Genomic DNA, 23,455 nt, shown 5'->3' with positions numbered 1-23,455 from the left:
TGAAATCCACTTAAAGTGACTTTTATACTGTGAAAACAAGGTCTACAAAATCTAACCTTTTTGTAGTATGAGATAATTCATATGAAAGATTATCAACTGGAAACTGCCACTCTATTTACTAGACCTTAAGGTAAAAACAAGCCACCAAAGACTAAGCATGGTTTGGACAAGGGTTTACAACCTCATCTACAGAGAATCCACTTTATGAATCAAAGCAGTGGGCTAAGGAGCCGTAAAGTAACCCTTATCAGCCCTCACTATATGATTAAATTAGGAAACATTAGTGGTATTTACTCTTAACATACAGTAACAATGCCCTGTTCCAAAACAGGAAGTGACGGCTATTAACAATCTCTTGTTATAACATGATCCAAAAGAATATGACAGTGGCCTTGATCAATGGGCAGAAAGAAACGATCAGCTGCCTCTACACTTAACATGATCTCTACAAAGCACATGCTCTTTGGCCAAACACTATCCTCTCTTAGTTTACAAAGATGTGATTCTGGAACTGAACTAAAGGTCTGAGCTAAGCCTTCCCTACTTAAAATAAAGTTTGGTGTAGGTGCACAGAGGTATTCAGTACATTATTCTCTTGGAATGACACATGTGCTTCTATTCTTCTCCATGTAGATAAAAGAACAAATAAATTAGTGTATGAAATCTGTTCTTTTATGACTCTGCATTTAGTCATTTTTTTCTTCCAACATAAGAAAGGTCAGGGAATACAATTAGTACAGGCTCGATAAGAAGCCAGTCACCTCCCCCACCTTTCCACCAACATTGCTCAAGGGACCCACTGGGTGCAGGTGAATGATGCCTTACCTAGGGCACCAGTTGCAGAACACCATAAGGCCTCCAGACCAAGAGGCTCAAGTGGAAAGAACAAGAGCAAACTTGTTTCTGAGAGCTTGTGAGACATCACTGCCCTGAGAATGCCCAGAAATAGCTGGGGAAAATTTTAAGCAGAGGGCAGTAGCATGGGGGTTGAAGGTCCTGACAAACAAGCGAAGATTGGGAGCCATGGAGATATGCATGTAAATAATACTTGACCTTACTTATACCCATGGACTCCTGAAACTTAGGCAGTGTCTTTGCACTCTGGCTCTATTTCTGGGTTACTGCCACTAGGTCATGGCTTCAGGCCTGCATCTACTTCTGTCCCTCATCAGACATATTGGGCTGGCTAATTTTCTTGGCCGGCTCCTGCTCACCTGCTCTTCCCTGACTTTGTTTTCATATGCTTGGACTCTGCTACTCGGCCTGCTGTCCTGAAGACTGATTCTGCTCCTATATATGAATTTTTGTTACTTCCATTGTGGTACCACAAAAAAATATATACATATTTGTAGTGCATGCTTATATTGTCAGAGACTTGGGAGGCTGAGGCAGTCACAAAATTTAAAAAAGGACTGGTGAATGTAGCTCAGTAGCAACCTTGGTTCAATTCCCTGTATATAAAAATATATATATATATATATATATATATATATATATATATATATATATAATTTTTTTTTTTATCTTTGCCCCTGGTTCCTGGCACAGAGCACTGAAGAGCCTTGGAATTTCCTGAGTGATGAGTTTCTTTCATTATTCCTAAGGATTCATTTTTTAATCTCAGTTGACTTTATTCTAAGAGATGACTCTGGGTGGCCCCCTATATAGCTTCAATATGGGGGCTGGTGGCCTGCCAAACCAACCATGTGATTAGAGGGTTTAGAAATGTCAACCCTACTCTCTGAATTCCAGGGAGGACAGAGGAGCTGGAGATTGAATTCAATCTCCAATGGCCAAAGCCTTAATCAATAATTTCTATGTAATAAAACTTTAATATAAATTCTGAAACAATGAGGGAAGTTTCCAGGGTGGTGAAGACATCAAGATCCTGAGAGGCTGGTCTGCTCAGGAAAGCTCTGGAAGCCCCACACCTGCCCACCTCAGCACATCTTCCCCTCTGCATCTTTTCCATTTGACTATGAATTATGTCCTTTATAATGAACTGTAATCCTAAGGAAAATGCTTTCCTGAAGACTGAGTCATTCCAGCAACTTGTCAAACCTAGAGGTGGGAAGAGTCATGAGAACTCTCTCATTTGTGGCTGGCTGGGAAGAACTGCAGGTGGAGGCCTCATTTGTAGCTAGCACCTGAAGGAGGAGCAGTCTGGTGGGACTGAGCCCTTCACCTACGGAGTCGAAGTTATCTCTAGGTAGTCAGTGGAATTGTTGGATACCCAACTAGTATTGGAGGGCTGGAGGATATGTGGTTCTGGAAAACAACACAGCATCTATAATAACCAGGGTGCTGAAATTCGTCCTAAGTGTATTCAACATTCCAACACTGCCAGGTGGTAAGGAAATGAATTCTCATTGGAGAGACAGACACATACATCAGCACAAAGCCATCAGGCAAGTAACGTCAACCCCCGACCATGCTGACCACAGTCACCATCATCTCTTGCCTTAATTACTACAAAACCCATGATGGGTTTCCCCACTTCTTCCTTTGCCCCTACCTTTACCCAGCCAGGCTGGCTCCCTCCTTGTTTTTGGAACATGCCAGGCGGCTCTCACTGAGAGGCTTTGTCTGGAACATTCTTCCTCTAATAGCTTATGACCAATTCCCTCACCGCCTTCAAGTGTTTGCTCAAATTTCACCTCCTCCATGACATTTATCCTGACCACACTATTTAAAACAGCAACATGTGTTCCCACGTAGCCTCACTGAACTCCCACCACATTTTCCTTGTCCACCTTTCCCTTTGTTTCATCATACGATATGCCATATCATTTGGTCATTTATTAGATTTACTGTTTGTTTTCTGTCTTGCTCTGTTAAAATGAAAAACTCAACAAAAGTTGTTATCTATATCCGTTTCATTCCTGGATATATTCCAAGTCCCCAGCACAAAATAAAAGCTCAATATGTGCTATTTGGATGAATAATTTTATGAACAGAAGATTATTTGCAGAATCCTAACTAAAAATGGTGCACTGTAATCCCCAAGTTAGATGTCACAAACACATAGGGCACACCTGTAGGAAGACAGGAGAGACAAGTCCAAAATGATTCAGTTTGTACCTGACAAATTCTTTCTTCTTGACCAAACTTTAGAAAGCTCCTCTGAGGCCTGTTTTCCAGTAGGCCTCACATTCAGACCTTGTCTTTGCCCTACCTAGTCCAGTTGTAGCAGGAACTCCCTAAGTCAGTTTGGTGAGAATTCCCCATCCCATCACCCTTCCTGGCCTTCCACAAGAAACCTATCACATCAGTTTAGCAAGAAGCCCTCCATCTTTCATGTCTCCACATAATTCCCAGCTGTCTTCACGGTATTTCAGTTGAACTCAACCCCTCCCTCCATCATGATAGTCTTCATGCCTGCTGTAATCATTCTGAATAATGTTCTTCTTGCTGTTTAGCAAACGTTCAAATAATTATTTCATTAACACACACGGTGCTGTGTGACTTGTTTAAGATCAGACTCATCACGGGACCGCAGACCACTCATCCAGGAACCATGGCGCACGTTGGAAGCTTTTGTCTTCTGACTGGTTGCTCTGGAATCCACTGGGAAGTCCAACTCCCAAGCCAGGGCCCTGATGATAGCTGATAGAAGTATGGCCGGGAGAGATTTGGTTTCCTAAGATTCTGGGTATACTCTAGAGGCTGGCTGTGAGAACCAGGCTTCCATGTTTGCAAAGTATCGTTAATTAAGAAGATGGGCACTTCTCCGTGACTGAATTCCCCATCTACCCACACCCCTCCCATATTTGATGACCCTGGGCTCACTACTGCAGCCCTACTTCTGAACTCTTTCTTTCTTGTGGCTTGATTTCACTAAGGATAATTTAGAACTTTCCTAAGCTGACTCCTCCAAGACCTCTCCTCCCCTTCACTTCTGTCTTCCTCCTCTTACCACCCACCTCTGGTGGTCCCTTCAGTTCCTTTGAATCCTTTGGTAGGTAGGCTGCCCTCCAAACCCTGACCTCCTCTGGCCCCTGCCAGAACTTTCCCTTTCCACTCCAGCCTCTCAACTCCCGACAGTTACTTGAATTTTGGACCCTCTTCCCCCATGAGGAGCTCACAAAGGACTCGGGGACCCTCAGAAGCAATTGGATAGCAACATCTAAAAGTCTCCTCCATAAACGTTGGTGGAAAACATTCTCTCCTTTCGAGCAGGTAACCTTGACTTACTCTATTTGTCACAAACACCATGCAGATAGAATAAATACTAAGGCAAAGACAAGAGTCAACTATTTTATAAAAACCAGTGAGTTTTGTATTACTATGTTTACCTCACTCCTGTTTAAAATTATAGAACAAAAGCTATGAGGTCTCTCTTTGTGTCTGTCTGTATGCTTAGGATGTTCAGATATACGTGATATTTTTCTACCTCTAGAAAGCATCACCAAATTAATTTATGAATTCCCTTAAAGGAGTTCTATTCAAATTGGCTCAGTGATAAATAAGCACTTACATGAATTAAGTATTTCTAGAACTCCAGGAAACATAGAAACTAACCCCAAAGCAACTCATACAATTTGAGTAAATCTCTAATGAATAAAGTCAATTTAGAATTATCGTTCAGGGCTAGGGTTGTGTGGCTCAGTAGTGGAGTGCTTGCCTAGCACATGTGAGGCACTAAGTTCAGTCCTCAGTACACATAAAAATAAATAAATAAAATAAAGGTATTGTGTCCATCTACAACTAAAAAATTTTACAGAAAAAAGAATTATTGTTCAATGAAAATGGGTATATGTTCTAAGCTTTCAGCAATAAGTATAATATAAGCATTATATTTGGATTTACTAATCAAATAAATTAATATTATAACCAAATGCTTTAAATTCTTTTTAAAACTTTGTATTTAACCTAAGAAAATGATGAGGTGAAAGATGAATTGCTTAATGCTTAATACCTGTCACTGGACATATATCAAGCACAGCAGTAAAACAAACAACACCCATGTGTTTTAAGTTTTTGGTTTTCTTGTCTTCTTTATCTTTATCTTTCTTTATTTTTTTTTTTGTTTGCTCTTTATGATACATGCCTAACACGAAGATGCTCTAAAAATACTTAACAGGGAAGTAACTTGAGAAGATTCTAGCTTTGTTTAATATTATAATGTCTACTCAAAAGTTTCCATAATCTTTTCGGTAACTTGAAACCTTAGAATTCTGTTAGGTAATAGATATTTATTAGAATTTCTAACTAAGATAAACTTCTGGCACTTTAATTACTAAGCACAAGTTTTAAGTTGATAAAATTTTGGCTTATTTTTATATGGTGTATAGAGGCAAAATATATTTTGGTCTGTTAATAAATATGAAAAATTGTACTACAATGCACATGCCTGCCAAAATTTTGAGAAGGTACACTCATAAAATTTGCAGTCAGAATTACAGAATGCTGGTATGTGACAGCCAATCCACAACTATCCACATCCTAATTTTCTCTGTTAAAAAAATGTTACCAATTGTTAAATGTTATAATATATATTATATTATATATATGTAAGTGAAACTACTGAAAATATAAAGAGAAAGAGAAACAACTTTCTATGAAAAATATGCAAAGTGTGTTTTTACTGAGGAAGAAAAAAAAGAGCATTTCATCATAATAGAAATGGTTGTTCCAGAAATAAAAAGAGGAAAACATAGGAAAAACCTGACTGGATATGAAAAGTTATAGAAAGTTTATGAAAAATTATAGAAAGTTTATGAAAAATAGTCCCAAAGGAATTTTATCACATGTGGTCAAAACTGAGGTTGAATGGACTTATTTATAATTTGTTCTTTTGTTTATTAATGGCAAAAACCTATTTAAATAACAGGATCTTCTTGGATTATTAGTCTGCCCTTAATAAGAAATTTTTAAAAGGTTTTCTTTACTTTTTGAGTAATCCACCTAGGAAACAAGGATTCTCTGTCTTATCAGAATAATTTCCTGTCTAACTTTTATTGTGTCCTTGACTATTTAAGAGGACCGACTAGTCTCACTCTTAAGAGTTAAGTTAAAAAAAAAACAACTGTTTTATATCCTTTCAAATTCTTTTATGGTCACTTTGATTAAATAGGTAGCTAGGAATTGTTTCACAGCATCCTAGGACCTGATTCAGCCAGGAGTTCAAAACTTTTAACATTTTTGAGTTTTATCTTCTCAAAATCAAATCCTAAAAGTGTCTCAATCTGCAACTGACTTTGAGATTTCCCAGAGTGCACTTGGAAAATCCCCAAAGATTTATTCTTTCACTTTGTAAAAAGAGTGGTAATAAAAAATAATTAGGGGCTGGGGTTGTGGCTCAGTAGTAGAACGCTTGCCTAGCATGCCTGAGGCACTGTATTCAACCCCCAGCACCACATTTTAAAAATTAAATAAATAAAATAAAAGTTTTATGTTCATCTACAACTAAAAATATTTTTTAAATAATAATAATTGGGGGGCTGGGGATGTGGCTCAAGCAGTAGCGCGCTCGCCTGGCATGCGTGCGGCCCGGGTTCGATCCTCAGCACCACATACAAACAAAGATGTTGTGTCCGCCAAATACTAAAAAATAAATATTAAAATTCTCTCTCTCTCTCTCTCATTCTCTCTCACTCTCTCTTTAATAATAATAATAATAATAATAATAATAATAATAATAATAATTGGGCTTCTTGTGTCTCAGGAAGCTGAGACAGGAAGGTCACAAGTTCAAATCCAGCCTCAGCAAATAAGCAACTCAATAATATACTGTCTCTAAATAAAATACAAAATAGGGGTGTGGATGTGGCTCAGTGGTCGAGTGCACTTGAGTTCAATCCTCAATAACCCTTCAAATAACAATAATAATAATTGGGCTTATTTAATATGTTTAATTGAATGAAAAACTTAGTAAAATAAAAAAAAATTCTTGTTAGCCTTCCCTCTGTTATACTTGTATAGGTAAATACATTAACAAAATATTTCAGAAGTTGTATGACACTCCTAAAAAAGTTGTTGATAACTTTGCTATCCTTGACAGTCCTGGTATAATGTTATACATCATAATTCTCTTTATTTTTAAATGTATGCTACATAAATAACTGAATTTTCGGATCAAATGCACTCATCTGCTCTTTAACCACAGCCATTTTAAAGTCTTTTTTTGGTCCACAGGAAGTTTTTGTTATACTCTGATGCATCCTTGAAAACATCTGTGATCAAATACAGACCGAAGTGCCTGGCTCACCCAAAGGGTGATCTCAATCAGCACTTTGCCTTTCACCTGCATCTGCACGCTCTGCTCCAGGAAAGAACCCTGACTGGACCCTGACAGCTATACCATCTCCAGGACATGCAAACCAGGAAATCCATTAGACTGCCTCTTGGCCTCCTCACTCCACCATCTGAAGATGCTTTGAGGCTGATATCTGGAAATCTTTTCAATGAGCTGCCCTCTAGTCTCAGAAATTGGATGTACAGTCCATTCTAATGATTATTCTTTATTTTTATTTTCATAGAAATCCCCCTTCATTAAATGCCTGACTTCTCACACCATCCAGCAAATGTTCTGTACTACCAAGACTCAGCAGAAGGCTCAGCTAGTACTGATGAACTAAAGATAATGGAATGAGAAATTCATTTAAATTATTCAGAGAAAAGAAAGCTGTCCCTTCTTTCCTTAAATGAGAGGAGGGACCAAAAAAGAGTCTCTCCTTAACCACACTTTAGGCAGTCTCCTCTGAGACTCTTTTCAATTAGGGTCCTGTCTTTGACCTGCCTGGCTCAACTATAGCAAGCATCCTGATAAATCCATTTGGTGAGAATCCTCCAAACTTGATGTTTGATCACAACTTACATCTCATTAAATTCCTTATCTTTCATCCTTCATATCTTATCATTCTATCAAGCCAGTTAACAAGAATTCTTCAGCCTCTGATGTCCACTCAGTAATTTTCCATCCACCAAACCCTAACTCTGAATGCTGGCTATAAACTACCCATTGAACCCCATCTCTCTCCTCTACTGCAATAGTCTCAGCACCTGCCCTGAACAAAATCTTCCTTGCCATTTTAACAAGTGTTAAATGAATTTTTTCTTTAACAAACCCTATGACTTTAAGCAAATCATGTGACCTCCATTTTCTCATCTACCAAATGAGACCCATCCCATAAGAGGAAATCTCTTAGACATTGTCACCAGCTTGAATGGATCCCAAACATGTCATGCTCTTAAGTGTACTATAGCTAGAGCTGCTGCTTCTTTGGCATCCTCATGCATTCCCCACCTCCCAATCTAGTCCATTCCTGGAATCTGCTTTTTGTACCATCACATACTATTGCTCCAATGTCTTCCTGAAGGCAAAGGATTGAGGGATGATTCTCAAAGCAGCCTTCAAGAAGGGACATCCTGTATATTGCAACTTTTAACTTAAAATTTCAAATGGGTGTATTCAATAATGTATCTGCTTTTATGTTGGCATATACATAGCATTTCATATAACTTAATAGATAATTTAACTTCTCCCCACCCCGCAAAAAAAAAAAAAATACATAAAGCCAATGCCTATGAAGGTCCTGTATACTAATGCTGAGACTCTGAGGAAGCCACCACCATCCACACACACCAGCAACCTCAAGTACAAAAGCCCCAAAGTGCAAGCCTAGGCTCTATCTTAAGCCTTAAAAATGATCTTGCACTAGGAACAAGGAGACCCGGCAACCGTATTTCACAAATTTATGGTCTTAATGGGACAGGTTTTTACAAGTCTTAATTGCAGTGTTTATTAAGAAAAAAAAAACTTCCAAGTTGATCCTTTGACTCTCAACACATCTACTTTATGTATTCAAAAATGTTGTTCTATGCAGCCACTAATATTTTGGCTTTAAGTAAACTGGGAATTCTAAGTAGCCAAAGTCCACATAATGTAAATCTCTGCACAAAAACACCTGAATTAACTGCAAAGTTTATTCATACTTTTTTCTAGCTATAAATAGAATTTATCACCTAGTGCCTGTACAGACCATGTAATGTGTTGGTTTTTCAATATCATTAGATGCTTCAAATCAATCTTGATTGTTGACCACCTATAATCAGTGTTAGCATCATTGACTTTATATAACCACCAGTTTTCAAATAAATGTATAAATGAAATTATTAAAAATTAGTTAACTGGCAAGGTAAATGAAAATGAGTTAGACTTTCACTTGAAAAAACATCTACTTCTTAAACTAGTGGGGGGAAGTACTAATACAGAAATACTTAAGAAGGTTAAAAAAGAAAATCCACAGCAATATTGCAAGATAACATGAGACAATAAAGTACATTTCTTTCATGTCCAAACAATTTAGTATCAGTAGTAGTAAGAAAATTCATCTCAGACAACTTCTAATAGTACCAGAAAATAAATAATACCTTGTGCATTCTTTTTTTTTTTTTTTTTCATCTCACTATATTGCTCAGGCTGGTTCCAAACTCCTGGTCTCAAATGATTCTCCCACCAAGCCTTCCAACTGCTGGGAACTATCAGTGCACACTACCATACCCAGCTTCTAGTCATATAATTAATTTAAAAATCAGTCACAAGATTAATCTGGATACACTAAGAGGCAAGTTCTACTGAAATGATAACATGAAATTCCTCTAATGAGCAAAATTGTTTTCAAAAAGTAAAGAGAAAAACAAATAGCATTTTCCCCTAATGTTTCAAATTTGAAAAGCCTTTTTATCTGCTGACATAGTTATTAGCTTAAAGATGTGAAGCATTCCCTGGTCTCTATGGCACTAAAATCTCAATTAAAGAATGTGCCATTGGCATACAGCAGTAAAAATTATAAAAGGGTGTTTTGTTATATGCTTGAAAAGAAAAGAAGAACACAGAGAAATTTAAGCAGTAGTTGCAAATATACATAAATGTTACATTTTTACCTTAATCCTCAAGTTTGTAAAATAAGCAATTTGAGAAAAGGAGCAAGCATTATCTTTTATTATAATTTATAAAGTAAAAGTCTCTCTCTCTCTCTCTCTCTCTCTCTCTCTCTCTCTCTCTCTCTCTCTCTCTCTCTCTCCTTCATCAGGTTATTCAGTACAATTTCAAGTACTTCACAGCTATTTATTTTATATTTTCCAAATAATCATATGGTTGATGCAAGATACTAACATATACATTTCATGAAAGAGAAAATAAGAGAGTTTAATCAACTCTACAACATGAATAGCCACATAAGGAAACAGAAAAATGCAAAACTATGTGTACAAATATGAAGAAATTATTTTTAATCCTTGGCTTGGCTTGGAATGTTATATATGCAATCTAATTTAAACCTGGAGTATCTCTATATAGAGAGTATATATAGAGAGTTCCTCTATATAGAGGCTAATTCACTTTTACTTCTAGAGAACAGGCATTTGTTTTTGCCTATCTACATTTCACTTGGGAAAACCTGACAAGCCTTAAAATCTCAATGCAAACAACTGTCATCTAAAATATTAATTCATTTACCTATTCTCCTTGGTCTCCATTATCACTTCTGAAATGTTTGTCCTTGAAAACCATGAAAGTACTTTTCTTCCTTCTGTTTAAGTCTTTTGCTTGTCTTGTCTTTAAATGTGCACTCCAAGTTCAGCTCTTCCTGGCTGGTGAAAAGCTGGTTTTTGCCTTCAACATCCTTTCATCATCTGATGTCAGAAAACATCCTTGTGTTTCGTGTCTGCGTTTCTTAAAGTGTGACACACCAGTCTGATAATGACTGCCTTCTGATCCAGTAACCCACGGAAGTTCTTAAGGTAAAACACTGGATTGGCTAAGAGTTATTGGCTTTTCCCCAAAACAAAATTAATTTTTTTTCATCTGAGAATCTCTTGTATTTCTTCTTGAAGCTGCAGGGGGAAGATGTTATAGAAGTCCTTGGACTCGGTCTTAATCCCCTTCATTTCAGCAGATACAAAATACTCCTTGGTGACAGCCATTCTTCTGGCTCTTGTGACAGGGGCATCTTGACCTCACTTCTGGGGTCCTGAAAGGAAAATCAGGGAAGGGTAAACACCAGAATAAGGGAAAGTTCTCGAAGTCAGTGCACTGAAAATGCAATTCCTCATGGAAAACAGCCATGGTTCCTAGCTCCAGTAACTTTCTAATTATAAACCACAGGTGGCACTACAGCCAACCAGCATGCCATTTATCCCTCCCTCCCAGCAAGACACACAACCAACAAACACACACAGCACCATACATGGAGGTCTCTAGAAATTTAAAAAAAAAAAAGTCTCCATTTAGGTTCATGCTCTATTTCCCTGGCTTCTTCCAAGTGGAAATATGTGCTTCTCCTCACATACAATGCACTTTCTATTCAGGAACAACACCTTTAAAACTCAAACCTATGACTTGACACACACAATATTTTGTGTTTGAAAGAGAAACATTTACCTTGGAAAAAGAAGAGTAGCCAATATCATGCTAAGCAAAATAAGCCAATCCCCCCCACCAAAAAAAAAAAAAAACCAAAGGCCAAATGTTTTCTCTGATATGTGGATGATAACTCTCAATAAAGGAGGATGGGGGTGGGGGGAAGGGTTAAGGAAGAATAGAGTTACTTTAGATTAGGTAGAGAGGAGTTCAGGGAGGGGAGGGGATGTGAGGATAGGAAGGATAGTAGAATGAATCAGGCATTATTACCCTAAGTACATATATGACTACATGACTGGTGGGATTCTACATCATGTATAACTAGAAAAATGAGAAATTATACTCTATTTTTTTAATAAAGAAAAAGGAAAAGAGGAATAAATAAAGACTGCCTTATAGTCGTGTTCTTAATAACTACTGGTGCCGCAATGGCCTAACATTTTCAGAAATAAGAGAAGGGGGAAAATGACAAACTTTTTACCACAGTGATAAACTAGTAGGACACATAAGACGAATTTTCTGCCACTCATACAGATGCCATGGTTATAAATACTTGATAATTTTCAAATATTTGAAAATTATCTCTTACACATGATTACAATTCATGGTTCTTAGAAGTAGAACAAGAGAGGTAGAGCAGCTAATATATATGTTAAAGAAATGTGGATGCAGGAAAGTAAGTAAATTTGTTTAAAATCACTCAAGGAGGGATGGGCTCAAACTGAAAAAAAAATACCTCTTCATTTTTCCTTTTGTTCTTTTCTATCCTATAACCTGGTGGTGCTAGGGAGAGACTCCAGGGCTTTAGCATGCTGGAAAACACTACCACCAGATTATACTCCCAAGCTTTCATTGTGGACAAAAGTAATAGAGATGATAATCTAAGCTATAGTAATAGTGTTATCAGTATTTGGATGTTCATTAAAACCCTAGAAAAGAACTTCCCCAACATTTCCCCAACAACTTGACAATTAAAAATTTAACTAGGCATTGTGATTAAGATTAATTAGAACAAATCAATCCAAAATCTTAATAAAATGTAATATCATGATTCCTATGGTTTGAATATGAAGTGTCCCCAAAAACTCCTGTTAATGCAAAAATATTCAGAGGCAATAAGATTAGATTGTGAGAGCTGTAACCTAAATCCATCCTACTTTGAATGAACTGACTGACTGGGTGATAAGGGTAGGCAGGTAGGGCGTGGCTGGAGAAGGTGGGTCTCTGGGGGTGTACCCTGGAAGGGCTGTTCTTCCCTGCACCCTCCCCTTCTTTTGATGGCTGTCAACTTCCCAACACCCTGGCCCCCACTCTGGTGCCCACCATGAGTGGAGCAGCTTTCCCTTGCTGGGTCCTTTCCCCAAGATGTGCTGCCTTACCTCTGGCCCAGAGCCATGGAGTGGGCTGTCCGTGGACTTAGAGTTCTCAAACTGAGCCTCAACTAAACTTTCCCTCCTCTAAATTGTTTATGTCGGGTATTTTGGTCACAGCAATGCAACAGCTAACTAAAACAATGACATCTTGATTGCCACATGTCAAGAATTCAAGAAATTGTACATTTAAATTTAAAATTTAGAAATGAAAGTTAAGGATTATATCAGCAAGAGGATATAAGCCTTCGATGTGACAATAGATTTTTAAAATTGGATTCTTCATTTGAAATATTTAGATTAATAAGAGAGGTCAAGTATTAGGAAGTGGAAGATGAGGATCAATTTCTATATCTATGAAGCAAGGAGCCGGGAATAAGTGTTCTAAGTTGTTAATGTCTCTAAAACTCTACAATTATAGACAAGTATACTTGTTTTAAAACCCCTCAATGATTCTGGGACTAGAAATTCACCTACATATGCCTTTTTTCTGTTTGTTTTTGGCACTGGGGATCAATCCCAGGGCCTCCCACATGCTAAGCATCTGCTCTACCACTGAGCTATACCCCAAGCTCCAAACAGGTCTTTTAAATAAAAACAAAGTTTGGCTGATCAAAATGTTATTTTAAATATAATCATAAAATATAAATGTATTGTAGAATAGATGCAGGTTTTATAGGAATCTTTATGATAGAAGATACAAGTACAGGGAAATCCAGGATTAGTTATACTTGGAGCTAAACCTCTGGGGCTCTGTCCTACGTCTGTACAGAGTATCTGCTCACCATGACCTGGCCCTGGGGGAACATTAGAGGGAAACTGGAGAAGTATTGATCTCAGTGGAACACTACATATTCATGCTTTGTAGCCTCACTGAATCTCCAATTCCAGTTTCTTGAAGCTTTTTTAAAACAAATATTCTAAGATTTGAAATATTAATTATCTTTATATTATCAAGTATGTTTGATAAGATTGCTAAACAACATAGAGTCGATCACATTTATTTCTATCACTTTACAGTATATGATAACTTTGGCCTATGTATTACTAAAGCACAATACAGTCTTTCTCCTGATTTACACTGATCTGCCAATCAAATAATCTTGTCTTAGTAATAAGGGGGAAGTGGTTTAATATGACATGACTTGCTCTTGATGAACACATGCTGGATCACTGTGACCTTTTCTAATACCTCCTGAATTCACTCTCAAATAATCCAATCTTTAATTTTAATAACACTTCTGCAATTAACATCTAACCCAAAATTTGGAATTCTCAAGAGTAATTATTCTCTTTATTGGACATTAGAACATTGTACACGTCCATCTCTGCCTTATTTTCCATAATTGTCAGAAATTACCCGCTATGATGAATAATTACATATGCAACAAGATGGTACATATGAATGAGGGAAGAACTCTAGTTTCCCAAAAAAGAGTCACTGATGAATCACTCTCTTAATTTTTCATATTTGAGCTACAACATACCTTTCTGGGAATCTTTGGCCAATTTTTGTAGCACTTTTTCAATTATTAATATTTTTCTTGAAATGACTCTGTTGTGGGTTGAATATGATTTGTTCCCTCTACAACTCATGTTGAAGTTGAATCCCCATTGTGTGGTCTCCAGAGGGTAGAAGCTTAATCTATGTGTTTTGAGGTAGGGCCTTTGGGGGCGATTAGGATTAGGTAAAATCCTGGGGTGCAGCTGCCATGAGAGAGTTCTGTAGTTGTATAAGAAAAGGAGAGATAACAGTGGAGACACAAGCATGCTCCCTGTCTATTGCCATGTGAGCCCTGGAGCAGCATTGGGACTCTGTCAGTAATAAGGCCATCACTCTATGTGACTACTCAACCTTGGGCCAGAACTATGAGCCAAAATCAACCTCTTTTCTTTATAATTTACCCAGTCTGTGATATTGTATTATTAGCAACAACAACAAAAATACGGACTAAGCCACTCTCTGTTCTAATAAATATATAATAAAAGAAAAATTTCTATCTCTACCATAAATAGAAACTGAATAATGCCATGTGCTACAAATAGAAGGTAACTCTGAAGATAACTAAAATGAATGCAAAGGGATTCTTAAATTCCGACTGGATACAAGTGCTCACCAAAAACAGTCTTTGACCTGCTTTTTCTTTATTAAAAGTAGGGATTAGTAAACTTATGGGGGAAAGCTTAGCCTTCAGTGATTTCTTTCAGAAAGAAGAAAGGTTGAAAATTGAGTGAAATATCCATTTCAAGAACTTAGAAAAAGGTTAAATTTTCCTTTGGGGACAAATCCAAAGGAAATGAGAAATAAAGATAGGAGAGTAATTAACAAAAAGGAAAATTTCAGCAGAAACAAAAGTTAATTCTTCTGAAAGACTACTAAAATTGGAAAATTTCTGGAAGATTGATCATCATAAAGCAAAAAAGTTTTAAAATGTATTGGGAATGAGAAAATTTTTGAAAATAAAGAAGAATACTATAAACAAGCTTGAGGTAATGAATGTGAACATTTTGAAAATGGATGAATTCCTACAAAATATAAAGTACCAAAACTCATTAAAGAATAAGTTGATCCGGGCTGGTTCTGTAGCTCAGAGGCAGAGCACTTGCCTAGCACATGTGAGGCACTGGACTCAATCCTTAGCACTGCATAAAAATAAACAAAATAAAGGCATTCTGTCCTACGCTACAAAAAAAAAAAAATTTTAAAAAGAATAAGTTGATCCTACTAAATTGTTTCAATCACTGATATTTAAAATCTCCCTGAGGAAAAAAAACGCAAGGATGGATGATTTTACTGGTGAGTTCTACCAAATATTCAATAAACAGATAATTCTAATATCATACGAATTCTACCAGAGAATATAAAAAACAGGAAATAGTCCCAATTAATTTCATGAGGCTGTAAATATGTCCAAATCAGATTGGGAAAGTATGAAAAAAGGAAAATTACTGGCCACGCTTACTCAAGATCATAGGCACAAAAATTCAAAATTCATATTAGCAAGGTGAACCCAGCAATGTGTAATAAAGATAATACCAAATTGGATTTATCATAGTAAAAATTTAATATCCATCCATGACCAAAAATACAGAACAAAAACTCTTACTAAACGATCAGCTGAGCAGATTAAAGGTCAAATTTTAACTGTATAATAAGTATATTTTGCTTTCTCCACTTGTATGCAACATTTTGTCAGAGATGGTAGTTAGTACAAGACAGAAAAAAATAGAAACAAAGAGGAAGAAAGAAGGAAGAAGAGGAACCAAACTGTCGGGATTCACAGAAAAGTTTCATAAATTTCGACAACAAAAATTAATAATAAAGTACTGATAGTAACCGAGCATACTGATATTAGCTCAGTTGCATTTCTTTTTTTTTAATTTTTCAGTTGTAGATGGACACAATACCTTTATTTTATTTGTTTCTTTTTGTATTGTGCTGAGGATCAAAAATATGCCTTACACGTGCCAGGTGAGCATTCTACCACTGAGCTTCAACCCCAGCCCCACTCAACACCAGTAAGAGTTTTTTTTTTTTTTTTTTTAAAGGCATATTTTTAACGCTAACTGTGAGATCCTTGGAATGACTATCAGGAAGGAATTAATATAAAAAATTTGAAGAAGTATCTAAAAACCTTAACAAAAGACATTAAAGATGTTCTTTTTAAAATGGAGCTATGTGTACAATGGACAGGAAGGCTCACTATCACTGAAAATTGATCTTATAATTCAGAGCAACTGGAAACAAAAATCCAAATCACTTTTTATAAAACTTGACAAGCTAATTCTAAAAGTTCTGTGGAAGAACAAAGGGACAAGAATAACCAAAGATACTCCTTTAAAAAGTAAGGAGAAGTCCTGTTTTTCTAGGTATCAAGCCTTATTATAATTAGTGTGGCATTTGCACAGGAACAATCAGAGTCAGCTGAGTCAGACCCAAGTGTCAACAGAAACTTGATCCATAAGAGAGCTATCAGGGAGCTTAGTGGGAAAGGTAGACCATTCCAAAAATGTTACTAAGACAAGCATTCATCAACAGAGAGACAAGCACAGAAAACTTATCTGAACACCATACTGTGCACAGATATCAATTCTAGATGATTAAGGACATAGATGATAATCAAACCTTGAACTTTCAGAAAGAACTGTTAACACAATCTCTCTTTGGCCTCAGGATAGAGGAGAATTTCTTAAATAACAAATAGAAAGCACTAGTCATAAAGAAAAATATTGTTAAATTCAATCTACATTAAAATTAAAAACTTCTGTCCACCCAAGGCATGCTATATAAATCAAAACATATTTGGCATATGGAAAAATGAGCAAAGGTTTTGTGTCTAGAATACAGAAAGAACTCTTGAAAAGAAAGAAAGAAAGTACCTAAGAAAATTGGCAACACACTATAATTTACATATACTATTTTCTATGCATACTATTTTCATTTAAATAGAATTAAAGTTAGAATTGTACTATAAATTATGTCATGCATATCAGACAGTATTGAAAGCAGATTTATCATACAGTGACCTCTTTAATATCTTTGATTTGTATTCTAAACAGCTGTTGATTAAGAATTAGAGCCAGATGTGGTGGGGCACACCCCAGGGACTCAGGAAGCTGAGACAGGAAGATCACAAGTTCCAGGTCAGCCTCCATAATTTTAGTGAGATCTGTCTCAAAAAAATAAAAAAAAATAAAAGAAGACCATGGATGCAGCTCAGTGGCAGAATGCCCCAGGGTTCAATGCTCAGTACCACAAAACAAAAATAAAAAATTAGAGATGGAATAATGTCTATTTAATCAACCTTTACAGAGAGAAAATAAGGGGAATGAGGGTGTGGCTCAGTGGTAGAGCACTTGCCTAGGATTAAGTGAGGCCCTGGGTCCCATCCCCAGCTCCTCTTAGGCTGGGGAGGGAGGGCAAGCAAAGAGAGAAGGAATTGGCAGAAGGGATCACTTCCTCATTGCATGAAATTATTTTACCCTTAGCAGCACCTATACCTTTCCTGAACCACCAGTCCCGCTCTCTGTAGGCAGGGTCAGCATCTTAACACCTAGAAAGTGCTCCATGACAGTTTATTTCTCAGTGATTCCAAACCTGTCCCTTAGTCTTCCAAAGGTTCACAAGATATATTTGTAAACCCGTTCTAATTACTACTAAATTCGACATATAGTAATTAAATAATAATTCTTACATCTGTATCATCTTTTACACACATTGTCACATGATCGTCCAAACAGCTTTCTAAGAGAGGTAGACCAGAGAGTTTCCTCATTTTAAGGCTTAAGAGGCAGAAGCTCAAAAAGGCTCAAGGATGAACCCAGACCCTAAGGACATAGAAAAGAAGGGGACCCAGTGACAGAAATCCCCGGGGCCAGTCTATAAGGGTGCCCCATGAATGTTAGTCTCTGAGAACGATAACCACGTGGTGGCAGCATGGAGGGAGGTAGAAGGAACACTTACCACAGCGCCTCTTGAGACACTGGGCCCCTGCAGGGCTCCACTGAGGAGGAGACAACTCCAACATGATCACCAGGCCCCTAGCTTGGCTTTCTCTAATAAACCAGATCAGTTTTCATATAATAGTAAGGAAATGAATAGAGCACATCAACATTCACTAAATATTTATTGTATGTCATTGTATCTTGTCTCATGATTTCTTTGCACTAACCCAAGACCAACAAATGCCAGCAAGAGAAATATTAAAATCGTTTTTTAAATTTCCAGTTTATGATTCCATGTACACACATCTATCAAACTCAACAAAATAGTCATTACCGGATGCACTGAATTTAAATATCCTAAATAAGTAGATAGGTGGGTATGAATGCAAAGAGTGTCACCGCTTGTAATGAAATACATATTTTGTCCTACTATAGTTTTATTACTGTAGACTACAGAAATGCCTTCTGTTCTTTACTGGTTACATGCCCAATCCTAGTCAGAACTTTTACACTTAAATATCTAATGTTTTCCTGGGAAATAATTCCTCATTTAATAATGCATGACTTTTGAATGTTTCAATATATGACACATTTACTTATGTAAATCCTTAACAAGAACCTGGAAAGATAAAAGCTAATCTTCTTTATTCTGGCATATAATATGATTGAACAGCAGCCTGATGCAATTTTTTAAAGGAAGAAATACCAACATTCAAACTCCATACTAAAAAATTTAAGACAGTTCTTCAATAAGACTGACAAACTAATCATGATACGATAAGTCTGGCATCTTTTACCACTTTCATGAAAATTTTGTGTTCATGTATTTCATTAACATGCCCCCCCAAAAAATGAGTATATCCTAAATTTTATGTATAGTTAAAATGCTATTGATATTTAATATTAAAGTGCAGTATAATAAGGTTACCTTGTATAGTCATGGTATTTTTTTTATTTTTTTAGATGTTGATGGTCCTTTATTTTATACATTTATTTATATGTGGTGCTGAGAATCAAACCCAGTGCATCACACATGCTAGGTAAGTACTCTACCACTGAGCCACAACCCCAGCCCAGTCATGGTATTTTTAATTCATTAAAATGATTCCATAGGTTTTATCTCATTTCAGCCTTGTTACAGGCTTATGATTGGGTAGGTCATTGTTAATTCCCTTTTATAGTAATGAGGCTGGTGCCTAGAAGAATTAAGCATCAGCCCATATAGGGACTTAAACACAGGTCCTCTAACTCCCAGCACTTTCCTTATTCCCCAATATTGAGTGCCTGACACAGGTACAGTACTCTGTATCCATGGGTGCTGCATCCACAGATTCACCTAAATATAGATCAAAAATATTTTTTAAAAAGAACTGCATCTCTACTGAACATGTACAGACTTTCTTCCTTGTCATTATTTTCTAAGCAACACAGTATAACAACTATTTGCACATTTACCTTGTATTAGGTTTTATAAGTCATCTAAGCACCACTTAAAGTCTACAGGAGGATGTGTGTAGGTTCTGTGTAAAAAATGTACCATTTTATATAATGGACTTGAGCATCTCAGATTCAGCATCCAATAACAACTAATCCACTGCAGATATCGAGGGAAAATTGCATGAACATTCAAATATTATTTCCTTCTCCTCTTTTACCTTCTCTAGGAGGGGGTAAAGCGGTTTCTACTACGTGATTTGGGAAGCAGTGAGGCATAATGGAACCTTCCAACATGGGCCATCTACTCACCGGGACTTGAGAATTACACAATCTCTAAGTGCCCAACTGTCCTCACCTGTAAAGCCAGGAAATGCCCTATCTATTGACAGCATCATCACAAAGTCCAAAGTGAACTGGGTCTAAAAGTGCTTATCGGATGCCTCTACTTTTACTTATATCATATCGGATGCCTCTACTTTTACTTATATCATATTTTGTAATTCACAAAATAATATGAAATGTGTCCATGAAAGTGTCTGCCCACTGATCCATGTCCTCGCTTCATGCATCAGGGACCAAAACAATCAAAGCCATAGAGTCACTGTTGGGAAATGGGGCTTGGACATACATCTTTGCCAACTACAAAAACGGTCATCTGGCTCTGAAACCTGCAGCCACTGCCCGTGGCTATCATAAGCACAGTGTGTCCACTCAGTGACCTCTTTGCCTTCCCAGCAAAAATATCCTATTTTGGCAACCTGGGGTTTACCCAGAGTGGGAGGATTTGGCACTCTATCTGATCTCATTTAAGGAGTAGGAAGAGAAACCTGCCAGGTCCACTTATTCACTGATGTGAAAATTCCTTTTGAAACAGAAACAGCTTGGAGACTCCAGGCTTAAATCACAGCTGCAGGACAAGCCATATGTGATGTTCTTTTTTTTTTTTTTTTTTTTTTTTTTTTTTTTTTTTTTTTTAAAGAGAGAGTGAGAGAGGGGAGAGAGAGAGAGAGAATTTTTTTAATATTTATTTTTTAGTTCTCGGCGGACACAACATCTTTGTTGGTATGTGGTGCTGAGGATTGAACCCGGGCCGCATGCGTGCCAGGCGAGCGCACTACCGCTTGAGCCACATCCCCAGCCCAGGTGATGTTCTTTTAACTCAAAGTTGCCCTTTGGCAGAGGTGGGTAGGGGGAAGCATGTGGGAAGATGAAGGGGATTCTGAGGTACGATGACGTGAACTGCAGCAGAAAGGAGGAGGACAAAGCGAACACCCTAAGAACTAGAACACGGACAGCTGGCTGTCACCCAAGGAAATGACAAGAAAGGCTTTTCCTACAGGGATGGCATAAAAATATAATCAGGAGCTATCTACCCTCTTCAATGTGATGTCCTTTCTGCTTGTCTGTCAAATTTCAGAACCACATCCATTGTTTCAAGACTAGTAAAACCCCCTCCTCATGGGGTGGGGGGTGGGGAGGGCCAAGGGCCATGTCAGGGCAGAAGAAAGGACAGCAGAGACAACTCCTGCTCTTTCACTGTGCTCAGTGCTGCAGTGCTCCCGGCACAGCCCTCTGCAGCTTGACCTATCAGGAGAGCCTTGTTTCCCTAGATACTGTCTTTTAACTCTTGCAGCAAAAAAGAGCATTGCCCTTAGCCACTTCCTGAGAACAGGGTACATATTCATCTGAAGAAGAGAACTAAAAATCCACATTATTTTTTATCATTTACGACCAAACAAACTCATACATGGCTAAATCCTCTAGGATATGGTGGAAAATTACCCTAAAAAGTCCCTAACATTACAGAAACGAGGAGTCAGATGCAGACAGACTTGAAGCCCACCAGAAAGCCCCCACTGGAATCACCAAGAGATTGATTGTCTCATCCTCTGTCGAGTCAGGGTAAAAACGTGAGTCAGCAAAGGCAGACTTGGTTTAAAATGGAATTTTTGCAAAATGAAAAAGGTAAAATCACGTATAAATCGACAGACAGAATCTACAGCATAGCAAGTATTGCTGATGTCATTACTGGCAGTACTGCTTCAGCACGATGTGTCGTAGAAAAGGTCACGGTCACCATAGCCATTACTTGACCTCGAATGCACACCCCGTGATTGAATAGGTGTATAAAATGCATTTTATACAGCACATAAGGGTAAAGCTAAAAGTGAGCACCACTCGTTGGTCATATGTGTATAATTAAAGACTTCCATGGAAAATGTACAATAGTAAAGATACTCTGTTTCAAATTAAATAAGAAAAAAAAAAACTTATTTCCTCAGCGTTCCAAAGCCCTCTGTGTTACACAAGTCTTTGTCATTTACTTTGCTGAAATCCCTCATGCATGTTTTGTTCATCTTTGACTCCCCCATTCAAATAGGTTCTAGACTATGGATACATAAGGTATTTAATAGACTAAACACTTTAATAACTTTGGTCAATTTCCAAGTAATAAAAACACACATTCTTTTATTAGCATATCTAGAATCCAGTTGATCCAGCCTCAGATTTCAGTCTACCAAACAGCAGAGCTAATTGTGGGAAGGAGATGTTTGTGGGGGGTTGCACTAGAACAGAAGTTCCTTGGACTCTTAGGTTTCCCTTTAAAAAAGCTCAATTTATCTCACAGATAAGATTTTATATAAAAATAATATAATATATGGTTAAACTGTATGGTATGTGAATTATATCTCAGTAAAGCTGTTAAAATTAATATTAAAATTCTATGATTAAAATATATCTAGCTTGATATTAGATGACTGATATCAAGTGGCTCTAAGGAGGGATAAATAATATTTATTCGTTTGTTTAAAAAATAGCTTTATGAGGGGGAGTCCATCCTATACAGCCATGCCAGAGGCTTGCTTACCTGTCACCTAACCTCTGAGTTGGGATTGTTAACTCATGCTTGACCCCGTGTAAGAAGAAAGAAACTGAGGCTTCAAGAGGGTAAACGTCAGAATGAGTATACTGTATGTCACTTTTCAAAATCAACTCTTGAGTCCAAATAAATTCATTTAAAATCTGGGTATTAGCTTGTTTTTAATTCTTAGGAGGGTCTCGGGAATAGGAACATGAGTTGGACACAAATATGTTCTTCAGGGTAAGAATTTTCTTATGATGGTCACTTATCGTAAACATTTAAAAAATAAAACATCAACAGTAAAAACGAGTGGGGTGTTTGGCATGATTCGTGGAAAACTGATAGTGATTGGTTTTATGTGTTAAACTTAAAGAACTAACAAATTGTTATCCTTACATGCAAAGTAACTATCGTTTAATTCATCAGTTAAGTTTGTTTATATAGTATTGCCAAATTTAGCAAATTAATTATAAGTATTTGTGTCTGGTTAAGTTTGAATTTCAGATAAATAATAATTCATTAGTGTGTTTGTCTTATGCAATATTTCTTGTATTTTATCTTGCATCTATTGGTATTTTTAATGGTTAAATTTATCATTGTATTAAAAACAAGGATAAAACCTGAGCTTCTATCTACCATTATGTACAAATTCCAGATACTTATAAAATTCAAATTAAAGCATTTAGTACTTTAATAAACTAAAGAGGCCTTTGAAACTTAAATGATATTAGGATGAATTTGACTTATATTAAAATGTTATCATTTCAGAACACATGAAGATTTTGTAGACTGCAAAGCCTTTAGATAACAGACTGTCCTAGATAACAGACTCCTGATCTAATCCAGAGTAGAATGTTTAAAACAAATGTCCGTCTGGATGAAGCAATGCTATAAGTGAAACCAAAATTAGTCCTTACAAAACCAAGAGCAATCATGGCATCTTGGGTTTCAAATCACCATAAATTCTAAGTGCCT

At 37.0% G+C, this 23,455-nt stretch overlaps 1 protein-coding gene across 2 annotated transcripts in view; it reads right to left on the bottom strand.

The window, feature by feature from the left end:
- Positions 1–23,455, bottom strand: part of LOC308657875 (sacsin) — an 88,913-nt gene that overhangs the window by 62,748 nt on the left and 2,710 nt on the right. For both annotated transcript variants that reach the window (XM_081310095.1, XM_081310096.1), the window contains exon 2: positions 10,463–10,976. In XM_081310095.1, the coding sequence (XP_081166221.1) occupies positions 10,463–10,482 (20 nt within the window). In that variant the 5' untranslated portion in view covers positions 10,483–10,976. The remainder of the gene's footprint in view (positions 1–10,462; positions 10,977–23,455) is intronic.

Source organism: Spermophilus citellus (assembly GCF_964194105.1).
Source record: "Spermophilus citellus genome assembly, chromosome: 1".
Classification (NCBI taxonomy): Eukaryota; Metazoa; Chordata; class Mammalia; order Rodentia; family Sciuridae; genus Spermophilus; species Spermophilus citellus.
The sequence above is the reverse complement of the archived record's forward strand: the minus strand, read 5'-3'. Positions and strand labels throughout refer to the sequence as shown.